At 38.7% G+C, this 23,326-nt stretch overlaps 1 protein-coding gene across 3 annotated transcripts in view; it reads left to right on the top strand.

The window, feature by feature from the left end:
• The window catches only part of PIK3C2G (phosphatidylinositol-4-phosphate 3-kinase catalytic subunit type 2 gamma), a 464,511-nt gene that overhangs the window by 359,421 nt on the left and 81,764 nt on the right, over positions 1 to 23,326 (top strand). For all 3 annotated transcript variants that reach the window (XM_055394272.2, XM_055394271.2, XM_055394273.2), the window contains 3 exons: positions 6,676 to 6,865; positions 7,368 to 7,489; positions 12,127 to 12,235. In XM_055394272.2, the coding sequence (XP_055250247.2) occupies positions 6,676 to 6,865; positions 7,368 to 7,489; positions 12,127 to 12,235 (421 nt within the window). The remainder of the gene's footprint in view (positions 1 to 6,675; positions 6,866 to 7,367; positions 7,490 to 12,126; positions 12,236 to 23,326) is intronic.

Here is a 23,326-nt window from a genome sequence, read left to right as displayed (position 1 = left end):
GTCCCTGACACAGGGAAAGATTGAGGGCGGAAGGAGAAGAAGGTGTCAGATGATGAGATGGCTGGATGGCATCACTGACTCACTGGACATGAATTGGGTGAACTCCAGAAGATGGTGAAGGACAGGGAAGACAGGGGTGCTGCAGTCCATGCGGTCCCAAAGAGTCAGACATGACTGGGTGACTGAACAACAACAGAAGCTTGATAAGCTGATTCTAAAATATATTCTGGAGGTCAAAGGACATAAAATAATGGGGGAAAAAAAACACCTAAAGAAGAACAAGGTAAAAGGATTTTCAAGACTTATTGTAAATTCTAGCTATTTAAGAAAATGTAGTATTAACACAGAGATAGGCAAATGAAGAGGCCAAGAACAAGCCTATATGTATGCAGACCATCAGTGCTGGACAAAAGTTGAATCAGTGAGGAAAGAATGGTCTTTGCAATGGAAAAAAAAAAAAATGGTTAAACTAATCATTGTATATCTATACTTCCAGATAGATTATTTTTTAAAAAATAAAGTTAACTCTATTTTATGAAATAGATTGTTCATTTAACAAATATTTGGAAGTTACTTACTATGTACAAGTTATTGTAAAACTTTTCTTCCAAAATATATTTGTTGTGGTTCATTCATGAAGTCACGTCAGACTCTTTGTGACCCCATGGACTGCTGCACGGCAGGCCTCTCTGTCTCTCACCATCTCCCAAAGTTTGCCCAAGTTCATGTCCAAAATACATTACTGTTAAAAAAGCAGATTACATTTCAAATAATTGTGATTTTTGACTCTTGCCTTTTTTACTTCCATCTCACACAACCTCAAAATTCTTACAAAAACATGCTTCCTTTATCTGCCTGATTCCTTTTTCCCCCTCCTCACTGTCAGCCACACTGCAGTTTTTTGCTGTCTGTCAAGCACCAGTCATCCATCCACCTCTGAGCTTCTGGACGAGCTGTTGTTTCTATCTAGAATATCCTCCAACAGAAATTTCCATGGTCTATGTTCTTGGCAAATTAAGTTCATCAAATCACTCCGCCCATCTGTTCAGTGAGATTATCCCTGACTATCCTGCTTAAGGGATTTCCCTGGTAGTTCAGCTGGTAAAGAATCCTCCTGCAATGCAGGAGACCCTGGTTCGATTCCTGGGTCAGGAAGATCCACTGGAGAAGGAATAGGCCATCCACTCCAGTATTCTTGGACTTCCCTTGTGGCTCAGCTGGTAAAGAATCCACCTGAAATTGTGGGAGACCTGGCTTTGATCCCTGGGTTGGGAAGATCCCCTGGAGAAGGGAAAGGCTACCCACTCTAGTATCCTGGCCTGGAGAATTCCATGGACTGTATAGTCCATGGGGTCACAAAGAGGCGAACAGGACTGAGCGACTTTCACTTTCATCCTGCTTAAAATGGCAACTGTTTCCTACCCCATATTCCCTCTCCCCAATTTCTATCTTAGTTTCTTCTATGGTTTATATTACTTTCTCAAATCCTATATTTTTATGTTTATTTCATGATAGTTTATATTCACATTATAGAAACTTTATAAGGGGAGACATTTCTGTCTGGTTTTCTCATTGGTATATCCCAGTATGCACCTGGCATATAACAAGAGTAAAAATAGTGTGAGTGTCATCTGTGTCTGTGTGTCTGTTCGTTTGCACAAGTGTATAGAGGAACCACAAAACATTTCATACTGGTTATCTGAGGGGAGGAGAGTGGTAACGGAAGAAGGGTGAGGCAAACCTTTTACATTTTACTTAATATTTTACTGTGTGGCTTGAATTACATTTTATTTTTTAAAAAAAGCAAATATTTTAGTGTGCCTGGAATTTCTTTCATAATTCATAAAACAGATCAAATAGGGTAGCAAAACCCCAAAACTGTGGACTGCATCCAAAACAAAACTAAATAACAAGGTATTCCTAAGAACAAGCAGGGAAGGGCAGATCATGAAGTTACAAGACCGGTGTAACAGCATCTTATGGGAGGAAGCTAAGGAAGCCACAGGTTATCTGATGGACCTGAGAACAAGGCTCCACAGAGCTCACAGGTACTCACTGGAAAGCTGCGTGGGCCAATTTGATAAGCTATGAAGCAGCTGAAACAGGGAAGGACTTTTACACACTCCAGTTCACAAGGAAGGGCAGGGGTTCCGTGGAAAATCTGAAAAGGCTGGAGAAGTCTATAAACTCTCAAAGGTAACTGGCACTTCCTCCCTAGAAAAAGTCCTAAGCTGAAGACAAACTGCTGTAAGTATAATCCAAATGAAAGGAGAAAGATTGTAGGAGCAAAGGATAAACAAAATCCAAAAAAAATTGGGGGCAAAGGGACAAGCCAAAGCAGCATATCTCAGAAAATTTGAAACAGTATTTTTTTTACCACTGTGACAGCAACAGAAAAGAGGGCTTAAGATCCTGAGAACCCTCTACTCCTTCCTGAAAGTTTAATTTCATCTTAAAATGAATAAGTAAGATGGATCATGTCTGAATATCATACAAAATTAGAATTTTTAAAAAAGAAATAAGATGCAAATAAAATCTCTTCAATGAAAGTATGCCAGAAAGGCATTCCTAACAAAGGGATAAACTGTCATATTTCAAATTGAGCTAAAATAAATTAATAAAATGATAAAGATATGAATGAGCAATGTAAATTATAATTAGAGAAAACTCAAAAATGAAATGATGAAACCTCCCAAAAATTAGAAAATAAAACATACTTTAATAAAGTCCCTGAAGAAGAAAACCAAAGTAATATATCCAAACAATATCAAAACTAAATTGTATATTTAGTATTTTAATAAATATTAACATCATAATTCAAGAAGTTTTCAGAAAAATGAAAAGACTTGAAATTTCATATGGAAAGGACACTTTGCATATTGAGAAAGTTACCCAGAATAACCAACCTGAAACATATTTTTGGGAAAAGTATTGGACTTGAAGGGGGGAAAACAACTTCCTTTAAGCAACTAGGCAAAAAGATCAATTCATTTGTAAGGGAAAGAAGTTCAGTCTGTCATAAGAGTTTTGGGTCATAATCCTTTATTCCAGAAGAAAATTAAATAATATTTTTATGACCCCCAAAAAGGAAAACATGAGCCACAGATGTTGTAGCCAGTAAAACTGACTTTCGTGCATAAAGTCTACAGAAAAACTATTATCAACACCTAGAACTCAGAAACTTACTTCCTTGAGCACTTCTGGCGGAACTTGCCAGAAAATTAGTATCAGATAGTCGAAATGAATGTGAAGTCAAGTGGGCCTTAGAAAGCATCACTACTAACAAAGCTAGTGGAGGTGATGGAATTCCAGTTGAGCTATTACAAGTCTTGAAAGATGATGCTGTGAAAGTGCTGCACTCAATATGCCAGCAGATTTGGAAAACTCAGCAGTGGCCACAGGACTGGAAGAGGTCAGTCTTCATTCCAATCCCAAAGAAAGGCAATGCCAAAGAATGCTCAAACTACCGGACAATTGCCCTCATCTCACATGCTAGCAAAGTCATGCTCAAAATTCTCCAAGCCAGGCTTCAGCAATATGTAAACCATGAACTCCCAGATGTTCAAGCAGGTTTTAGAAAAGGCAGAGGCACCAGAGATCAAATTGCCAACATCCGCTGGATCATGGAGAAAGCAAGAGAGTTTCAGAAAAACATCTATTTCTGCTTCATTGACTATGCCAAAGCCTTTGACTGTGTGGATCACAATAAACTGTGGAACATTCTGAAAGAGATGGGAATCCCAGACCACCTGACCTGCCTCTTGAGAAACCTGTATGCAGGTCAGGAAGCAACAGTTAGAACTGGACATGGAACAACAGACTGGTTCCAAATAGAAAAAGGTGTACGTCAAGGTTGTATATTGTCACCTTGCTTATTTAACTTATATGCAGAGTACATCATGAGGAACGCTGGGCTGGAAGAAGCACAAGCTGGAGTCAAGATTGCTGGGAGAAATATCAATAACCTCAGATATGCAGATGACACTACCCTTATGGCAGAAAGTGAAGAGGAACTCAAAAGCCTCTTGAGGAAAGTGAAAGAGGAGAGTGAAAAGGTTGGTTTGAAGCTCAACATTCAGAAAACAAAGATCATGGCATCTGGTCCCATCACTTCATGGGAAATAGATGGAAAAACAGTGGAAACAGTGTCAGACTTTGTTTTTTTGGGCTCCAAAATCACTGCAGATGCTGATTGCAGCCATGAAATTAAAAGACGCTTGCTCCTTGGAAGGAAAGTTATGACCAACCTTGATAGTATATTAAAAAGCAGAGACATTACTTTGCCAACCAAGGTCCGTCTAGTCAAGGCAATGGTTTTTCCCGTGGTCATGTATGGTTGTGAGAGTTGGACTGTGAAGAAGGCTGATCGCCGAAGAATCGATGCTTTTGAACTGTGGTGTTGGAGAAGACTCTTGAGAGTCCCTTATACTGCAAGGAGATCCAACCAGTCCATTCTAAAGGAGATCAATCCTGGATGTTCATTGGAGGGACTGATGCTAAAGCTGAAACTGCAATACTTTGGCCACCTCATGCGACGAGTTGACTCACTGGAAAAGACTCTGATGCTGGGAAAGGTTGGGGGCGGGAGGAGAAGGGGACGACGGAGAATGAGATGGCTGGATGGCATCACCGACTCTGTGGACATGAGTTTGAGTGTACTCCGGGAGTTGGTGATGGACAGGGAGGCCTGGCGTGCTGTGATTCATGGGGTCGCGGAGAGTCGGACACGACTGAGCGACTGAACTGAACTGAACTAAACTGAGTCGAAATGACGGAGGGATGTGACATAGGACTGGTAGAGTATATCATATTTAATGATAGTTAGAAGAGGGAATGTGTAATATGTATAGTATAGATACCATATGATGCAGATAGAACAGCTCTGTAAAAAATGGGAGTGAAATAGGAAGCACATATGAAAAGTGAAGTAGGCATAAAGATCGCTCTATTATATGAACTAGGCTAAAAAGGATAACACTGCAATCATATACTGGAAAAAAAGGGCATAGGGGATAAAGGGTATTATCTGAAGATATACCATTAGGACACAATTGCAAATCTTCTTAAATATAAAGCAGAGATGATCCAAAACCAAACCAAAAAAAATAAAGACCAGAGTGAAAAGCATTCCACGTAAGATATGTGTATACTAAACATAGTATTATGGTATACAACTTCTTAGAAAATAGTTGACAGAGGAAATCAAATATATCTGAAAATAAAACAATGAAAGTTAAATCATAATTTTTTAAAAATGTTTAAATATAGCGGGAAGAAGGGAATAGTATAGAGAGTTTAGGGATAGATGTTGGGCTTCTTGGAATATACACGGTTTTGATAGATATAACTTCTGGAATTAAATATTTTAAACAAATTGATGTTTTAAATTATTCCTAAAAAATAGAATACAAAAATCTGAGACCACATTACCTGTCTCCTGAGAAACCTGTATGCAGACCTGTCTCCTGAGAAACCTGTGTATGTAGAACTGCACATGGAACAGAGAACTGGATCAAAATTGGGAAAGGAGTATGTCAAGGCTGTGTATTTTCACCCTGCTTATTTAACTTATATGTATGCTGGAATCAAGATTGTTGGGAAAAATATCAACAACCTCAAATATGCAGATGATACCATTCTAATGGCTGAAAGTAAAGAGGAATTAAAGAGTCTCTTGATGACAGTGAAAGAGAAGAGTGAAAAAGCTGGCTTAAAACTCAACATTCAAAAAACTAAGATCATGGCATCCAGTCCCTTCACTTCATGGCAAAGAGAAGGGGGGAAAAATAGAAACAGTGACAGACTTTATTTTCTTAGGCTCTAAAATCACTGCAGATGGTAACTGCAGTCATAAAATTAGAAGATGCTTACTTCTTGGAAGAAAGCTATGACAATCCTAGACAGTGTATTAAAAAGCAGAGACATCACTTTGCTGACAAAGGTCTGCCTAGTCAAAGTTATGGTTTTCCCAGTAATCATGTATGCATGTGAGAGTTGGACCATAACGAAGGTTGAGTACTGAAGTACTGATGCTTTTAAACTGTGGTGTTGAAGAAGACTCTTGAGAGTCCCTTGGACTGCAAGGAGATCAAGCCAGTCAATCCTAAAGGAAATCAACCCTGAACATTAATTTGAAGGACTGATGGTGAAGCTGAAGCTCCAATACTTTGGACACCTTATGGGAAGTGCTGATTCATTGGAAAAGACCCTGATGCTGGGAAAGATTGAGGGCAGGAGGAGAAGGGGACAACAGAGGATGAGATGGTTGGATGGCATCACGGACTCAATGGACATGAGTTTGAGCAAATTCCAAGAGTTAGCAGAGGATAGGGGAGTCCATGGGGTTGCAAAGAGTTGGACATGACATAGTACTGAACAACAACAAAAATAGAAATTTAAAAATTTCTATTTTTGAAAAATTTAAAGAAGTCAAAATAGAAATACTGCAATTAGTTTTATATTTCACCACAGAAGTTTCTCTTATATTTGCTAACAGCTCAAGATGTGAATTTGACGTTGATAGAAATAATGTTTACTATTAATAGTTGTACTCCAAATCAAAAGGCATGGTCCTTGACTTTTCCATCCACATCTAACACAAGGAAATGACTCAAGTGAAATGGGTCAACTCAGGGGGAACATCACTCACTATCTTATCTTTTTTCATTTCTCTAGGAAAATAAAGGAAAGTCTGGAGTGCTTCCCTGTGAAATTGAATAACTTGATCCACACACTTGCACAAATGACAGCCATAAGCCCTGCCAAATCGACTTCACAGACATTTTCCCAGGAATCCTGTATGCCAGGTGCAAGCCGGTCAATCCAAAGAGCAACAGTCTTAGGGTTCAGCAAGAAAACCAGCCATGTAAGTTTCAAGTCTGTCATCTTGACTTATATATCATTTGACTACATCTCCCACTTTGCTTCACTATACACATTCTTCCTGATACCATGCTTATTTTTTTTTTTTACCATGCATATGAAAAATCAGTTACAGTTTGAGTAGAAGTGCCATTAAGGAGGATGTTCCAAGGAGAAATCATAACAACCAGAGCTGTTAGTAGAGAATCATCAAAGAGAACAGTTCCTGCCTTGTGGTAGACTATAAATCAAGAACTAATTAAAATGTCCACAAGGAAAGAAGAACAGAAATTAGGCAGTCTGTTCCCAGCACCTAAGATCATGATATCTTTCTATACCGTGTGTTTATAGGTAATTTTGCCTTTACAAAATGCACCTCTTATCTTTTGTGATGATTTTATTTTTGCAGAAATTCTTGCTTTGTTTAGTTTACACAGAGCCAGATTTTAGAATGTATTGAAGGTTGATACTGCCATTTTTTTATTTTGTCTATTTCTTTTCTGCAGCTGTATCTAATCCAGGTGACTCACAGTAACAACGAAACAAGCCTGACAGAAAAGTCATTTGACCAGTTTGCAAAACTTCACAGCCAACTTCAAAAGCAGTTTGCATCACTGACCCTCCCAGAGTAAGGATTATCCTCCCTAGGGTTTTGCATTCAGTACTTGCCCTTGAACATAAGGAGAAATTATGGTTATGGGGTTTTCTATTTGTGAACAATACAGCATTCTGATTCTAGCTCCGCTGCACCTATCCAAGCAGTCTCTATTGCCCTCAGAATAAAGAACCTTTTGTCTCATAAAACAGAAAAAGGTTTTTAATTTTGTCTGCTTTCAGGCATTGGTGTTGTATGCAAAAAAATCAGAACTAATTTCATTTTTCATCAATTATCAGCAAAATTATTTTTTTTGCCTGTTTTTTAATTTAATCTTTTTCTAGAATTTTCTGTTAAAGTAAAATTGAAAATGCAGAACGAAATTGGATATAACTTCTCTTTCAGCAAATAATGGTGACAAAAACTCTGATATATTTATTTGCTGTAGAAGAAAATTTTATCAGTATCAATTAGTATACAAGTAAAATTTATTCACATCAATTAATTTTTGTTATTAACTATTAACTTTGATCCCCTGGAGAAGGGAATGGCAACCCACTCCAGTATTCTTGCCTGGAGAATCCCATGGACAGAGGAGCCTGGCAGGTTACAGTCTATAGGGTGAGTCGGACACGACTAAGCGCAGAGCACACACATTAACTTGAACTTGGGTTATCTAAATTTAACTTGTTATTATCTTCATTTTGCAGTCTTGAGAACTATTGCTTCAGTTCATGCTATAGCAAAAACATATTAAGCATAAACAAAGGGAATAATTCAAAATAACTTCTGATCAAATAAATCTTCTAAAATTTATCATTTAGAACTAGCCAAATTTAGATTATAGATTTGAGTATGTGGAATATCTTGACTTTTTTAAAAGGAATTTCTTAGAAATTATGATATGTGCACTTAGGCATATCAAATGTTACCTACAGAGTAGTTTCTTGGTATCCACAAGGGACTGGTTCTAGGACCCTCCTCCTGTGGACACCAAAATCCTTGCATGCTCAAGTCTTACACATAAGATGGCGTAGTGTTTACATATAACCTACCCACAGTCTCCTCTTACTTTAAATCACCTCTAGATTTCTTATAATATCTAATACAATATAAATGCTATGTAAATAGTTGTAAATACAATGTAAATGCTATGTAAAATATTTTCTGGCATGCAGCAAATTCAAATTTTGCATTTTGGAACTTTTTTTTAAATTTATTTATTTTAATTGGAGGCTAATTACTTTGCATTATTGTATTGGTTTTTCCATACATTGACATGAATCTGCCCTGGGTGTACATGTGTTCCCCATCCTGAACCACCCCCTCCACCTCCCTCCCCATCCCATCCCTCTGGTTCATCCCAGTACACCAGCCAGGTTCGGTGCATGGAACTTTCTGGATTATTTTTTCCTAATAGTTCGATCTACAGTTGATTGAATCTGCAGATGTCGAACCTGCAGATAGAGAGAGCCAAATGTACCAGGATTTTTCTTGAGTAAATGGTCCTCTAACAATAGGAATGTTCATACCTGACCTGACATACTTGGTACATGTGGATTTTCATTAGACTTTCAGGGTTTAGTCACTTACCAAAGTATAAATCTAAGAAACATCACCAGTGGATGGAAAGATAGTGGGCATTATTGAAGACTGAGTAGTTTACATTCATGAAACTCTATACTTGCAGATATCTCAGAAATTTTGAAATACAAATGCTTTAAAAATCAGAAAGTCATCAGAGACTTACAGGGAAGGAATGTCATTGTGAAAACTTAAAGACAACATCAGCTTTAAGAATTATTGAAAAACATCTAATATGATAAGTGAGGAGAAGGAAATACTGGCCAAAAAATTTAAAGTCCAACTACAAATACTGAATTCAACATTAGTGGTTTCCATTGTATCTTACTTATTAATGATTTAGAAATATGTTCGTTCATTTCTATAAATGGTTGTTCCTTTAGGTATCAAAAATGTCTGTTCTACTCTTTTCTCTCCTCAATACATATTAGTATATAACCTGTAAAACTTTAAAATGTCAGTAATCTCTTTCCATGTGCCTCGTCTCGATTTTCTGCTTTGCAGAAAAAAAAAAAGGATTCTGCTTTGCTCAACAACTCCTGCCAGGTAATGGGACCTAAATTGATTTTAAAACCATTCAAGCAACATGTGGAAGGGAGGAATATTTAGTCCTTTGTGCCCTGAACAATATTTGAGTCCCAAAGGAGCTCAAGCTTATAGCAATGCATATAGATGAAGGATGAGGGCACAATTTCCTCTGACTCCTAAATTTACTAAGAGAAGCTCTATGCAAATTAAGCAAATCCAATCTAGAAAGTACGATCAGAAAGTTCAAATTAGACATATCGTAAAACAGAGGTCTTCAAATCAGGCTGTTTGTACTTTTTGGTACCTTCTGAGAATACACAGACATAGGAATCTTCCTTGAAATTAATCATCTTCTTTAAAGTCACCTGCCTGAGGGCTTCCCTGGTGGCTCAATGGAAAAGAATCCACCTGCCAATGCAGGAGGCACAGGTCTGATCCCTGGTCCGGGAAGATCCCACATGCCGCAGAGCAACTAAGCCTGTGAACCACAAGTATGAGAAGCCCTCGCACTGCAGCTTGAGAGGAGCCCCGACTCACAACAACTAGAGGAAAAACCCACGCAGCAACCAATACCCAGCGCAGCAAAAAATAAATGAATAAAATTATAAAATAAAAATAAAACTCATCTACTTGAGAAAGGTTGATTTCCTTTCCCTCGCTTACTTTCACCATCGCTCTTCTCCCAGCCATCCAGGATTTTATGTTGATACACAAAGTCTCTGAGGCTCAAATAAAGAGCAAACCAAAATATTGCTATTGGTACTGAGAAAATGAATTATTCTAATAATTGGATATCAAATCTGTTTGCAGGTCAGGTTTTTCATAACCTGTGGGTGTGAACAGAATTGAGAGAGGACTTGTCAGCACCATCAGATAAAATATCCTAAAAAATCATTTTCAAGAACTATTACCATGTTATATTTGACATATAACTCAAAAACATTTCAAACAATTGAAGGACATTACTGGAGCTGAATTCCTTAATTCTCATATATTTATTTACATGCAATATTTTTTAGTACATGTATCTATAAAAATGGAATAGAACTAATGTTGAACTCCATTTTATTCTGGCAATAAAGAAAATTCAGCCACAAATAAACAAATTAATATTTAAAACCAGCAAAATCTATCTACTTACCAAATGTATTTCTGTGCTTTGATTAATTATATATGATACTAAGTTTTATTATAACTAAATATGGATGAAAACTTTTAATACTTTAAGCCTTAAAAATGCAAAAATAAAAAAGTAAAATATCAATTATTTAAAGACACAGACATATTATTTTGGATTTCCCTGACGTTTCCGACAAGAAGCAATGGATAGGATGTCCTGCGGTTGTCACATACTTCAGTATGTTCACTGGTAACCCTTTACCATCCCCCATGCTCCTTTGCCCAGGGGATGGTCTAAACCAAAGAAGCAGATGAAGGAGGCAACAGCAAGACTGCAGTCAGAGTGAGCTACTAGATAGTTCCTAAAACGATGCATTTAACCAGAAAAGGTAAAGTGTTAGTCGCCCAGTTGTGTCTGAGGCTCCAAGGCTCCTCTGTCCATGGAGTTCTCCAGGCAGGAATACTGGAGTGGGGAGCTATTCCCTTCTCCAGGGGATCTTCCCGACCCAAGAAGCAGACCTGATTCTTCTGCATTGCAAGCAGATTCCTTGCCATCTGAGCTACCAAGGAAGCCCGTAAGCAGCAAAACCTGTTGCCTTTAACAGGTCATGCCACCCAATAACTGTTTGTAATCAATGGCCAACCCATCAAGATGAATCATCAGATAGCGAAGAGGAAATTCTGCAAGTCAGACCTCTGAGGAAAGTGATACTTTGTTCCAAAAGACTAAGACCAGATGGAAGCATATGTCACTTGGTGAAAGGTTTAATTTAGCTAGTGTAGCAGTGTCTCATGGAGAAGGAAATGGCAACCCACTCCAGTGTTCTTGCCTGGAGAATCCCAGGGACAGGGGAGCCTGGTGGGCTGCCGTCTATGGGGTCGCACAGAGTTGGACACGACTGAAGCGACTTAGCAGCAGCAGCAGCAGCAGCAGCAGCAGCAGTGTCTCAAATGGCAACCCACTCCAGTGTTCTTGCCTGGAGAATCCCGGGGCCGGGGGAGCCTGGTGGGCTGCCGTCTATGGGGTCACACAGAATCGGACATGACTGAAGTGACTTAGCAGCAGCAGCAGTGTCTCTAGTGAACCCAGAAGCAACAATATCATCTGACTTTTTGGGAAAATTATGAATCATTAAATTTCAGAAAGTATTTATTAAAAGACAAAATGTGTGGTCTGCCATAAATACAGTACTAGGGAAAATATATATTAGTTTAGTGTGCTAAATTAAATCAGTGTTAATATTAATGATGGTTAAAATAGCACATGTCCACAGCCGTGTTAATAAAACTCTCAGAATTAATCATGCCTTCTGTGGTTTTATAAAAAATGTTTTCATTGACTCTTCCATCTGATGCAGCTATAACTCCATGAACAATTCTAAGATACAGACACCAATTTTCAAACTAATGAAAATATACTTCTTTTTCTTTTAAAACAGGTTTCCTCATTGGTGGCACTTACCTTTTACAAATTCAGATTACAAAAGGTTCAGAGATCTAAATCATTACATGGAACAGATATTAAATGGATCGTATGAAGTTGCAAACGTATGTTACAATTTACTTTTTATATTTTTACATAACATGTGGACTGTTTTATATATCATTGCTGGGAATATTTTTAAATACTTTATACCATCTTTAGTCCTACATTTACTCAACACCTGTGCAAATTAGTTATCTTTGTCAATTCCGTGCAAAAACCAACCGGGGTTTTAGTTGAAATTGCATCTTAATATCTTTCAATCCATTGTCATATACCCATTTAAGTATTTTTAGAATGTTCTTTCAATAATAGTTTATTGTTCTATGCATAGAGGTCTTAAAAATATTTTGTTATACCAGATATGGTACTTTTTAAAGATCCTTTTTCAACAGTATATAGATAGAACTGATTTTATATTTTGATGTCTTACCCAACAGTCTTCCTACTCTGTTGTTTTCCTCTATTTATTTGCATTGATCGCTGAGGAAGGCTTTCTTATCTCTCCTTGCTATTCTTTGGAACTCTGCATTCAGATGCTTATATCTTTCCTTTTCTCCTTTGCTTTTCGCTTCTCTTCTTTTCACAGCTATTTGTAAGGCCTCCTTAGACAGCCATTTTGCTTTTTTGCATTTCTTTTCCATGGGGATGGTCTTGGTCCCTGTCTCCTGTACAATGTCACGAACCTCTATCCACATTTCATCAGGCACTCTATCTATCAGATCTAGTCCCTTAAATCTTTTTCTCACTTCCACTGTATAATCATAAGGGATATGATTTAGGTCATATCTGAATGGTCTACTGGTTTTCCCTACTTTCTTCAATTTAAGTTTGAATTTGGCAATAAGGAGTTCATGATCTGAGCCACCGTCAGCTCCTGGTCTTGTTTTTGCTAACTGTATACAGCTTCTCCATCTTTGGCTGCAAAGAATATAATCAATCTGATTTCGGTGTTGACCATCTGGTGATGTCCATGTGTAGAGTCTTCTCTTGTGTTGTTGGAAGAGGGTGTTTGCTACGACCAGTGCGTTCTCTTGGCAAAACTCTATTAGCCTTTGCCCTGCTTCATTTCGTGCTCCAAGGCCAAATTTGCCTGTTACTCCAGGTGTTTCTTGACTTCCTACTTTTGCATTCCAGTCCCCTATAATGAAAAGGACATCTTTTTTGGGTGTTAGTTCTAAAAGGTCTTGTCAGTCTTCATAGAACTGTTCAACTTCAGCTTCTTCAGCATTACTGGTTGGGGCAGTTTGGCTTGGAAACTAACAGAAATCATTCTGTCGTTTTTAAGATTGCATCCAAGTACTGCATTTCGGACTCTTTTGTTGACCATGATAGCTACTCCATTTCTTCTAAGGGATTCCTTCCCACAGTAGTAGATATAATGGTCATCTGAGTTAAATTCACCCATTCCAGTCCATTTTAGTTCGCTGATTCCTAGAATGTCTATGTTCACTCTTGCCATCTCCTGTTTGACCACTTCCAATTTGCCTTGATTCATGGACCTAACATTCCAGGTTCCTATGCAATATTGCTCTTTACAGCATCGGACCTTGCTTCTATCACCAGTCACATCCACAACTGGGTATTTGTTTTGCTTTGGCTCCGTCCCTTCATTCTTTCTGGAGTTATTTCTCCACTGATCTCCAGTAGCATACTGGGCACCTACCGACCTGGGGAATTCCTCCTTCAGTATCCTATCATTTTGCCTTTTGATATTGTTCATGGGGTTCTCAAGACAAATATACTGAAGTGGTTTGCCATTCCCTTCTCCAGTGGACCACATGCTGTCCAACCAGTCCATTCTACAGGAGATCAATCCTGGGTGTTCATTGGAAGGACTGATGCTAAAGCTGAAACTCCAATACTTTGGCCACCTCATGCAAAGAGTTGACTCACTGGAAAAGACTCTGATGCTGGGAGGGATTGGGGGTGGGAGGAGACAGGGACGACAAAGAATGAGATGGCTGGATGGCATCACCAACTCGATGGAGATGAGTTTGAGTGAACTCCGGGAGTTGGTGATGGACAGGGAGGCCTGGCGTGCTGTGATTCATGGGGTCGCAGAGAGTCGGCCACGACTGAGCGACTGAACTGAACTGAACTGAGACAGACTCACCAAAAAATTATGTGGCAGCTCTGGATTCTATTCCCTTTTCTCTTAACTCTGCCAGGTGATCAAAAGTGCTATTCTGTGTCTCAGTCTTTCTCTGCTGCAACCTACATCAACACACACCTACAACAGAAAATTGTGCCAAAACCCAAGTTCACATCCCCAAAATTGTCTTGTCCCAGATTTTAATCTGGTAATTCCTCACTATCTTGTTAGCTATATGATGCTTTCAAGCATTTTGAAAACAAATTGTCTAATTATACAAGTTATTCTCACTAGGAGGTCTAGACTAAATGAATGAATATACTGCCACTAAAAATGGGTGTTTAGAGCTGCAGTCATCACCCACTCAATCCCTTCCGTTCCAGAGATATCTGCCATACTACCTCCTCACCTCCATCCTGTGTTCTAACAAACCTTGTCTCTCATAGGGAGCTGTTTCAGAGGACCTAAGTTTGTGGTCACTTCCCATATGAAAAAGTATTTAAGAATTTCTTGGTGAGATTTTGGTACTGCTGCTGCTGCCAAGTGACTTCAGTCGTGTCCGACTCTGTGTGACCTCATAGACGGAAGCCCACCAGGCTCCCCCATCCCTGGGATTCTCCAGGCAAGAACACCGGAGTGGGTTGCCATTTCCTTCTCCAATGTGTGAAAGTGAAAAGTGAAAGTGAAGTCGCTCAGTCGTGTCTGACCCTTAGCGACCCCACGGACTGCAGCCTACCAGGCTCCTCCATCCATGGGATTTTCTAGGCAAGAGTACTGGAGTGGCTTGCCATTGCCTTCTCCGGATTTTGGTACTACTCACCAGTAATTCTGAGTAGGCTGGAAAACTGAAAAGATATGCCACTTCCCAGTTTTGCTCCCTTCTGTCATATGCATCCAAAAAAAAAGGACTCTTAAGATCCCTCCCCATATCCACATACATACAACATACACGTGCACACAGAAGATACAGGTCCTTCTGAGGATTCAACGGAGCACCTTCTCCCTTTACTATTAAATCCTTATCATCATCTTGCATGAAAAGTTCCTATGAGATAAATGTAAGTTACGAGGCAAGTACCAAGCTAATAGAATTCTCTGGGGTGATTGGCTAGACATAGGACCTTTTAGGGATTTATCTAGAACATCATCCCTAAGGGTAAAAGGTTATTGTTGTTGTGTTTAGTTTCTAAGCTGTGTCCAGTTCTTTGTGATCCCACAGACTGTATAGCCCATCAGTTTTGTCCTTGGGATTTCCTAGGCAAGAATACTGGAGTGAATAGCCATTTCCTTCTCTAAGGGAACTTCCCAACCCAGGGATCAAACCCACATCTCCTCCATTATAGGCAGATTCTTTACTGCTGAACGACCAAGGAAGCCCAAATGTAAAAGGTACAAGGTCTATTAAGCTTTTTGCCTTTTGATGAAAGAATGGAGACTACTTATGGAATATCTTTAGCTAATCCACATATCTGGAATAACTTTAGTGTCCCAATGATAGAGCATTTCTAATATTAATCATGCTAGTCAACAAGCTACCACTTTTATGAACAAAATCTCATCTTTGACAATCAGTATGCTAATTAATAATGTCCATTTTGTCAAGGTTTTCAGCATGATGGCTTGAGTTACATATATTGTGAAATGGTTACAATAGGTTTAGTTAACATCTATCATCTCCTATAGATACAATAAAAAGAAGAGAAAAAAAGCAATTTTTAAATTTATAAATGTCATAAGATGAACATATAATAGCTCTACCTCTTCTTCTTCATCCTCTCCCCCAAATTTTAGAGTGCTTTTAATTACATCAGTAATTAACATTTGTAAACTGTCTATTGTTGATTGAGTTATGAGTATATAAAAGAAGCACTTTGACTGCTTCTAGTATGAATTTCTTGATTAAAACAATGAGAACCTCCTATTTCCTTCTCCTCTATTCAGGCACCCTGACAGGGAAGCCTTTCAGTTCAGTTCAGTCACTCAGTTGTGTCTGACTCTGCGACCCCATGGACTGCAGCAAGCCAGGCTTCCCTGTCCATCACCGACTCCCAGAGCTTGCTCAAACTCATGTCCATCGAGTTGGTGATGCCATCCAATCAGTACATTAACAGATCACTCCTGGATTCTGGTCTCTTTTTCTTTTATTGAAGTATAGTTGACTTGCAATATTATATTAGTTTCAGGTGTACAGCATAGTGATTTGATAATTTTTCTACAGTCTTGATTAAATCCTCACAGCACTTTGGTATACTTTGATCTAAGAAACATATAATATGCCGACTATGAACTTCAGTAAGTTGAAGGTATTGTAACAAGAGGACTACAACTAACCCTATAAAAGTGAAAGTCGCTGAGTTGTGTCCGACTCTTTGTGACCCCATGGACTGTAGCCTGCCAGGCTCCTCTGTCCATTGAATTCTCCAGACAAGAATACTGCAATGGGTAGCTGTTCTCTTCTCCAGGGAATCTTCCCACAATTGACCCTATAACTGGGACTTAATAAAGCGCCAAAGAATCCTATTTTTATCAGCTGTGAATTCAACAACTTTTCTCCTCCATGTGGAGCTTGGGAAAGACATTAGATGAGATTACTTTCTAATCAGAGTGTGAATTGTTTTAGTTACATGTTGTATAGCAGATTAAGTCAGTAGATATCAAGGTAACCTTACTGAAATTTAAAAATAAAATATATTAATGAACATGTTCAAGATTGTTTTCTAACTGTAGGTTTGCTGATTCAGGATGTTGGCTTATTGCTATACCTCCTGCTGCTGCTGCTGCTGCTGCTGCTAAGTCACTTGAGTCGTGTCCGACTCTGTGTGACCCCATAGACGGAAGCCCACCAGGCTCCCCTTTCCCTGGGATTCTCCAGGCAAGAACACTGGAGTGGGTTGCCATTTCCTTCTCCAGTGTGTGAAAGTGAAAAGTGAAAGTAAAGTCGCTCAGTCGTGTCCGACCCCTAGTGACCCCACGGACTGCAGCCTACCAGTCTCCTCCATCCATGGGATTTTCTAGGCAAGAGTACTGGAGTGGTTTGCCATTGCCTTCTCCGGCTATACCTCCTGCTGCTGCTGCTAAGTCACTTCAGTCGTGTCCGACTCTGTGCGACCTCATAGACGGCAGCCCACCAGGCTTTGCCATCCCTCGGATTCTCCAGGCAAGAGTACTGGAGTGGGTTGCCATGGGTAATATTGTGGTTTGCTGATGAATAGACCCATTTTTTAAAAATCCCACAATTGAGATTATAAGCATCCCAAGTCTATTGGTAAAAAGAAAAACAATTGTCAATAATGATTGTATTACATTGCATGTAGTCAGGATCAAGAAGAGAAAATTTTAAATCCCTCTCACCAGTCCCTAAGACTAGTGGTTCTCAAAGCTCAGTTTCTGGACTGTGCTTGGGACATCAACTGAAAATTTATAAGACTGCAAAATATCAGCCTATTCCTCAATAAGAATCTAAATCAGAAACTTTGGGGATGAGGTACAGCAATGTGTTTTAATAAACCCTCCAGGGTGTTCTGATCCATGATAGTGCTGTTGTTGTTGGCTCTTCTGGGTCTTCATTGTTTGCTCTGGCTTTCTCTAGTTGTGGTGAGCAGGGGCTACTATTCACTGTAGCACGAGGGCTTCCCATTGAGGTGGCTTCTCTTGTTGTGAGGCACAGGCTCTAGCCACTAAGGGTTCAGTAATTGTGACAGTGGACTCAGTAGTTGCCACTCACAGGCTCTGGAGCTCAGGCTTAGTAGTTGAAATGCATGGGCTTAGTTGTTGTGTAGCATGTGAAATCTTCCTGAACCGGGGATTGAACCTATGTCCCCTGCATTGGTAGACAGATTTTTTTTTTTTTAATGCACTGCATCACGAGGGAAATTCCCATGACATATTTGAGAACCATATTTCATAGTCTAGTCATCTTTCCTTTTTTTTTCCAGTTTAGACATGGTCAGATATTTGGTTTCCAGTGTAGTAGATATTAAGGTACCCTACTATATTATTGATTTTTAGCAAATCTGGACTCAAGAATATTGTGCTGCAATATTGTTTCCGGGCTGGTAGCTCAGCTGGAGATGCTGTTTTGTATCAAAGGACATGTGCCTGAGCACTTAAGGAGGTATACTTAACCCAGTTCCAGTGAGGAAAAGAAGGCATCCCAGGGAGTATGGCATTCAGGTTGTTGTTAAAGGGCAAACATAATACAAGTTAGTAAATAGCAACTGGGAAAAAGTTGCGCTAGACAAGGGGAATTGCAAGGACAAAGCATCCATTATGGTTACATGTTTTTCTCTTGTTTGAAAGCTTAAAGAAATCGATGACTATATTCACTTAATTTTTATTCATGGATAGCACACTTATAATCTCATCAATATTTAACAAATACTTTAAATGAAAAATAGCAGAATTATTAGCATATATTAACCTATAGGATTTATGTTGTTTTGTCAAACCTAGGGGACTGAAACTTTGTATCTGAAAAGTACCAGCAGTCTCCTAACTTATTCTTACCAGTTTTATTTTAATTTAATGCATGCTCCCGAAATATATAATTTATTTTAAATATATAAACTACCATGCTAGTAAGCAATAAAGGCTTTAAAATTTATAGAAAATAATGCAAAATTTGGGGGAAATTTTGGATGATATTATAAAATAAATATGAATGTAGTTTTGGTTTTTTCCTCACCCCACTGTATAATCCCACATGAACCCTGTGACCAGACATCCCTGGCTTGGTAAAGAATGGTCTGGAGAATCTTGCTAGCTGCCAGCTTGAGGACCTTGGTTACCTAGTGCTACAGCCAGGAACACTGCTTGGCCATGCTTTAAATGATGAGCATTACTGGTGCACTGGGTCATGATTTTACCCTTCAGAAAGATCACTCAGAGCACATCTGTAATATATCTGCTATGAACAAAGAGAAAGAAATGAACAGTATCTGTTCATCATGGGCACAGAACCACATAATAAGCTAACTGAAAATAAAGATGTAAAATGATTGTTGAAACAGCACTAGATAATAGAAAAGCTACACTATACTAAAAGATATACGTAGATATCTTGCATGTGCATGAACTTAACTGTTTGAGATGGCCGAAACATTCATTAGGACTTTTCTGTAAATCTTAATGGAAAAACTGAAAGAATGTTTTTGGCCAACCCAATATTATACTAGCATACTCAATATAAACTATATATTATATCTTTTGAATATATTTAGTATTTAGGTCTCGAATGAGTAATGGGAAATAAGTTATAAGAGAGGCTTCTGTTCTACAGGATCAAGGCAACTGAATTTCTGTCATTGGACTTCAGATGCTTTTTGCATATTCACGAATGTAGTGTGTTGAAATCTTAATGTTCTTAAACTCTGACATTCTCTGAAGGTCACGTCCATTCACTTTGTCATCGTGAACGACACATGGCTATGACAACTGTCTGTAAGGAATCATGCTGAGAGGACCGTGAATGGGATTGTCATCTTTCAGGCCGAAGGCTGCCTTACAGATTTGATAGTTATAAAGACTGTTTTAAAGACTTTTCAGGGTAACTGACAAAATATCTAGTAACCATTGAAAATGTCAGGCTTTGGCCTATCTAAGCAGAGACAAGTGAGTGCAAAGTGAAGAGACTTCTGATTTCTGGTCCTGGTGTGAATAGGGTAAATATTGAGATCTGTCTTAGTATGGCAACCACAGAGATTTCCTAAGTATATCGGCCTAGAGGATGGGTTCACAGAGAACTGTTAGCAGAGGACTGTCATGAGAGGGGAAAAGTAAAGGAGTTGGACACATACAGGTAGAGAAGACTTGCAAAGTGAAGTTTATCACCACAAGGTTTAATGAATAGTGTTACAGCTCATCATGATAACAGCTGCACTGAGACAGCTGAACAGAACTACCAGAGGACCTCAGTTTTCATCACATTCACATTTACTACTGTGCTAAATTAAAGTGCTACTGAAGAGGCCCTAAGAAGAGATGTTTTTATTTTGTTTTGTGCTATTCTTAAATTCTGTTGGCAAATATTTAGGGGAAACAAGGCTGAAGAAATTTCAAGCATCACATTATTTTTGTTTTGGATGAATTAAGATCTCGGATTTGAATGGGGAAAAAAAGGAGGAGAAGGAAAAAGAAGATATATTTATATCATCAAACATGAGATACTACTGTGAAATCACAGATCCCAGAAATGCTCCAAGTAAGACCATGTCAACCACTTTCTAACCCTGGTCTTCCAAAGAGAGCAATCCTATTTTGTGCCATAATAGTATCAAGCAAAAGGAAACTGATATGATGGGTGTGATTCTCACAAAGTAACACCCTGCTAATAGTCTAATGGAATTTTGTAAAATGAGTATTTGAAGTACAAGAAAATACCTTCCTAAGATGTAAATCCTACATCTTCTTCTTAGTTGTCCTTTCTATATAACAAAATAAAATAGTGCTAGATTAACAAAGATAAAATCAATATAAATTAAATCTGAGGACTGGAATAATAAAGACTATTAATACTTTCAAATCTACTGTCTCTGTCACTCAACAAATGTTTATTGATTGCCTACATTGTATACCTTCTGACCAAGAAACCAAAATAGTACCTACTGATCAAGTGTTTCATGGGGAGGTTTTAAAAAGTATGGTCTAAGGCCAATCTTTAGAGATGCTGGTCATACAGGCAAAGGGAGATACATTTGCCATGCACAAGGTATTATATTTTTTTTTTACAAATTGAAGCTTGTGGCAACCCTACTTTAAACAAATCTATCGGTTCCATTTTCCCACAGAATATGCTCAGTTTGTGTCTTTGTGTCACATTGTTGTAATTCTCAAAATATTTCAATCTTTCTATTAGTATATTTGTTTTGGTGATCTGAGACAAGTGATCTTTGACATTACTCTTGTAATTGTTTTGGGAGGGTGCTACGAACTGGACCCCTATAAGACTCTGAACCTTTGTGTATTCTGACTGGTCCGCATTGCTGATTAGCCTTGCCTTCACCTCTCTCTGCTTCTCTCTCTCTTGCCACCACTGTCCTTGGACCTCCATATATTCTCTGAGACACAAAAATATTGAAATTAGGCCAATGAGTAACCCTACAATGGCCTCTAAATGTTCAAGTGGAAAGAAGAGTTGCACTTCTCACACTTTAAATCAAAAGCTAGAAATGATCAAGCTTAGTGAAAAAGGCATATGGAAAGATGAGATGGTCTGAAAGCTAGGCCTCTTGCACCAAATACTCAGTCAAGTTGTGAATGCAAAGCAAAAGTTCTTGAGGGAAATTAAAAGTACTAGTCCAGTGAACACATGAATCACAAGAAATAGAAACAGCCTTACTGCTGGTAAGAGAACGTTTTTGTGGTCTGGATAGAAAAATCAAACCAGCCACACATTCCCTTAAAACAAAGAGCAAGACTTTAACTCTCTTCAGTTATATGAAGGTTGAGAGAGGTGAGGAAGCTGCAAAAGAAAAGTCTGAAGCTAGCAGAGGTTGGTTCGTGATGTTTAAGGAAAGAAGTTGTCTCCATAACCCCAAAGTGCAAGGTGAAGCACCAAATGCTGATACAGAAGCCCCAGTAAGTTATCCGAAAGATCTAGCTAGGATAATTGATGAAGGTGGCCATACTAAACAACAGATTTTTGGTTTAAACAAAACACCCTTCCTTTGGATGAAGATGCTGTGCAGGACTTTCACAGATAGAGAGAAGTCAATGCATGGCTTTAGAATTTCAAAGCTCCAGCCGACTCTCTTGTCAAGGGAGAGTAATTACACTAATACAGCTGGTGTTAAGATGAACCAATGTTCATTTGCAATTCCAAAAAACCTAGGGCCCTCAAACAGTATGCTAAATCTACTGTGCCCTCTGGTCTGTAAATGAAACAACAAAGCCTGGATGACATCTGTTTACACATCTGTTTACAACATGGTTTACTGGATATTTTAAGCTCATTGTTGAAGAGCTATTGTTGAGGGAAAAAAAAAAAAGATTCTTTTTAAAATATTACTGTTCACTCACAGTGCACTAAATGGACACGGACAATGAGATTAATGTTGTTCATGCCTGCTGATACAACATCCATTGTGCAGCCCATGGATCAAGGAGCAATTTTGACTTTCAAGTCTTATTATTAGGTTGATGCAAAAGTAATTGTGGTTTCAGACCATGAATCATCATAACCAGACTTGAACATATCTTTATTAATCAAAATAGGAACCATTATAAGTAACACATTTTTGACAACAAGAAGTTTGCTTATTCCTGTAGCATAAAAATCTGTGCTTCAGGATTTGATGAATTCTTGGAAAACATTTTCTGCCTCCTGCTGGTTGTGGAAGCATTTTCCCTGCAAAAAGTTGTCAAGATGCTTGAAGAAGTGGTAATTGGTTGGCAAGAGCTCAGGTGAATGTGATGGATGAGGCAAAACTTCGTAGCCCAGTTCATTCAATTTTTGAAGCATTGGTTGTGTGACATGCAGTTGGGTGTTGCTGTGGGGAAGAACTGGGCCCTTTCTGTTGACAAATGCCAACTGTAGATGTTGTGGTTTTCCATGCATCTCATTGATTTGCTGAGTATACCTCTCAGATGTAATGGTTTTGCCGGAATTCAGAAAACTGTAGTGGATCAGACTGGCAGCAAATCACCAAACAATGACCATGACCTTTTATTGGTGCAAGTTTGGCTATGGGAAGTTCTTTAGAGCTCCTTCTCAGTCTAGCCACTGAGTTGGTCACCACTGGTTGTCATATAAAATCCACTTTTCATTGCACATCACAATCCAATTGAAAAATGGTTCATTGTTGTTGTGTAGAATAAGAGAAGACAACACTTAAAAACGACAACTTTTTTGATTTTCAGTCAGCTCATGAGGCACCCAGTTATCAAGCTTTCCCCTCTTTCCCACTTGCTTCAAATGCCGAACAACCATAGAATGGTCGACGCTGAGTTCTTTGGCAACTTCTCATGTAGTTTTAAGAGGATTAGCTCCGATGATGCTCTCAATTGGTCACTGTCACCTTCCAATGGCTGGCCACTGTGCTCCTTGTCTTCAAGGCTCTCATCT

Source organism: Moschus berezovskii, chromosome 6, assembly GCF_049115385.1.
Source record: "Moschus berezovskii isolate FMDL1 chromosome 6, NW_MosBer_1.0, whole genome shotgun sequence".
NCBI classification, from domain to species: domain Eukaryota; kingdom Metazoa; phylum Chordata; class Mammalia; order Artiodactyla; family Moschidae; genus Moschus; species Moschus berezovskii.
This window is presented reverse-complemented; position numbering and strand designations above follow the sequence as displayed.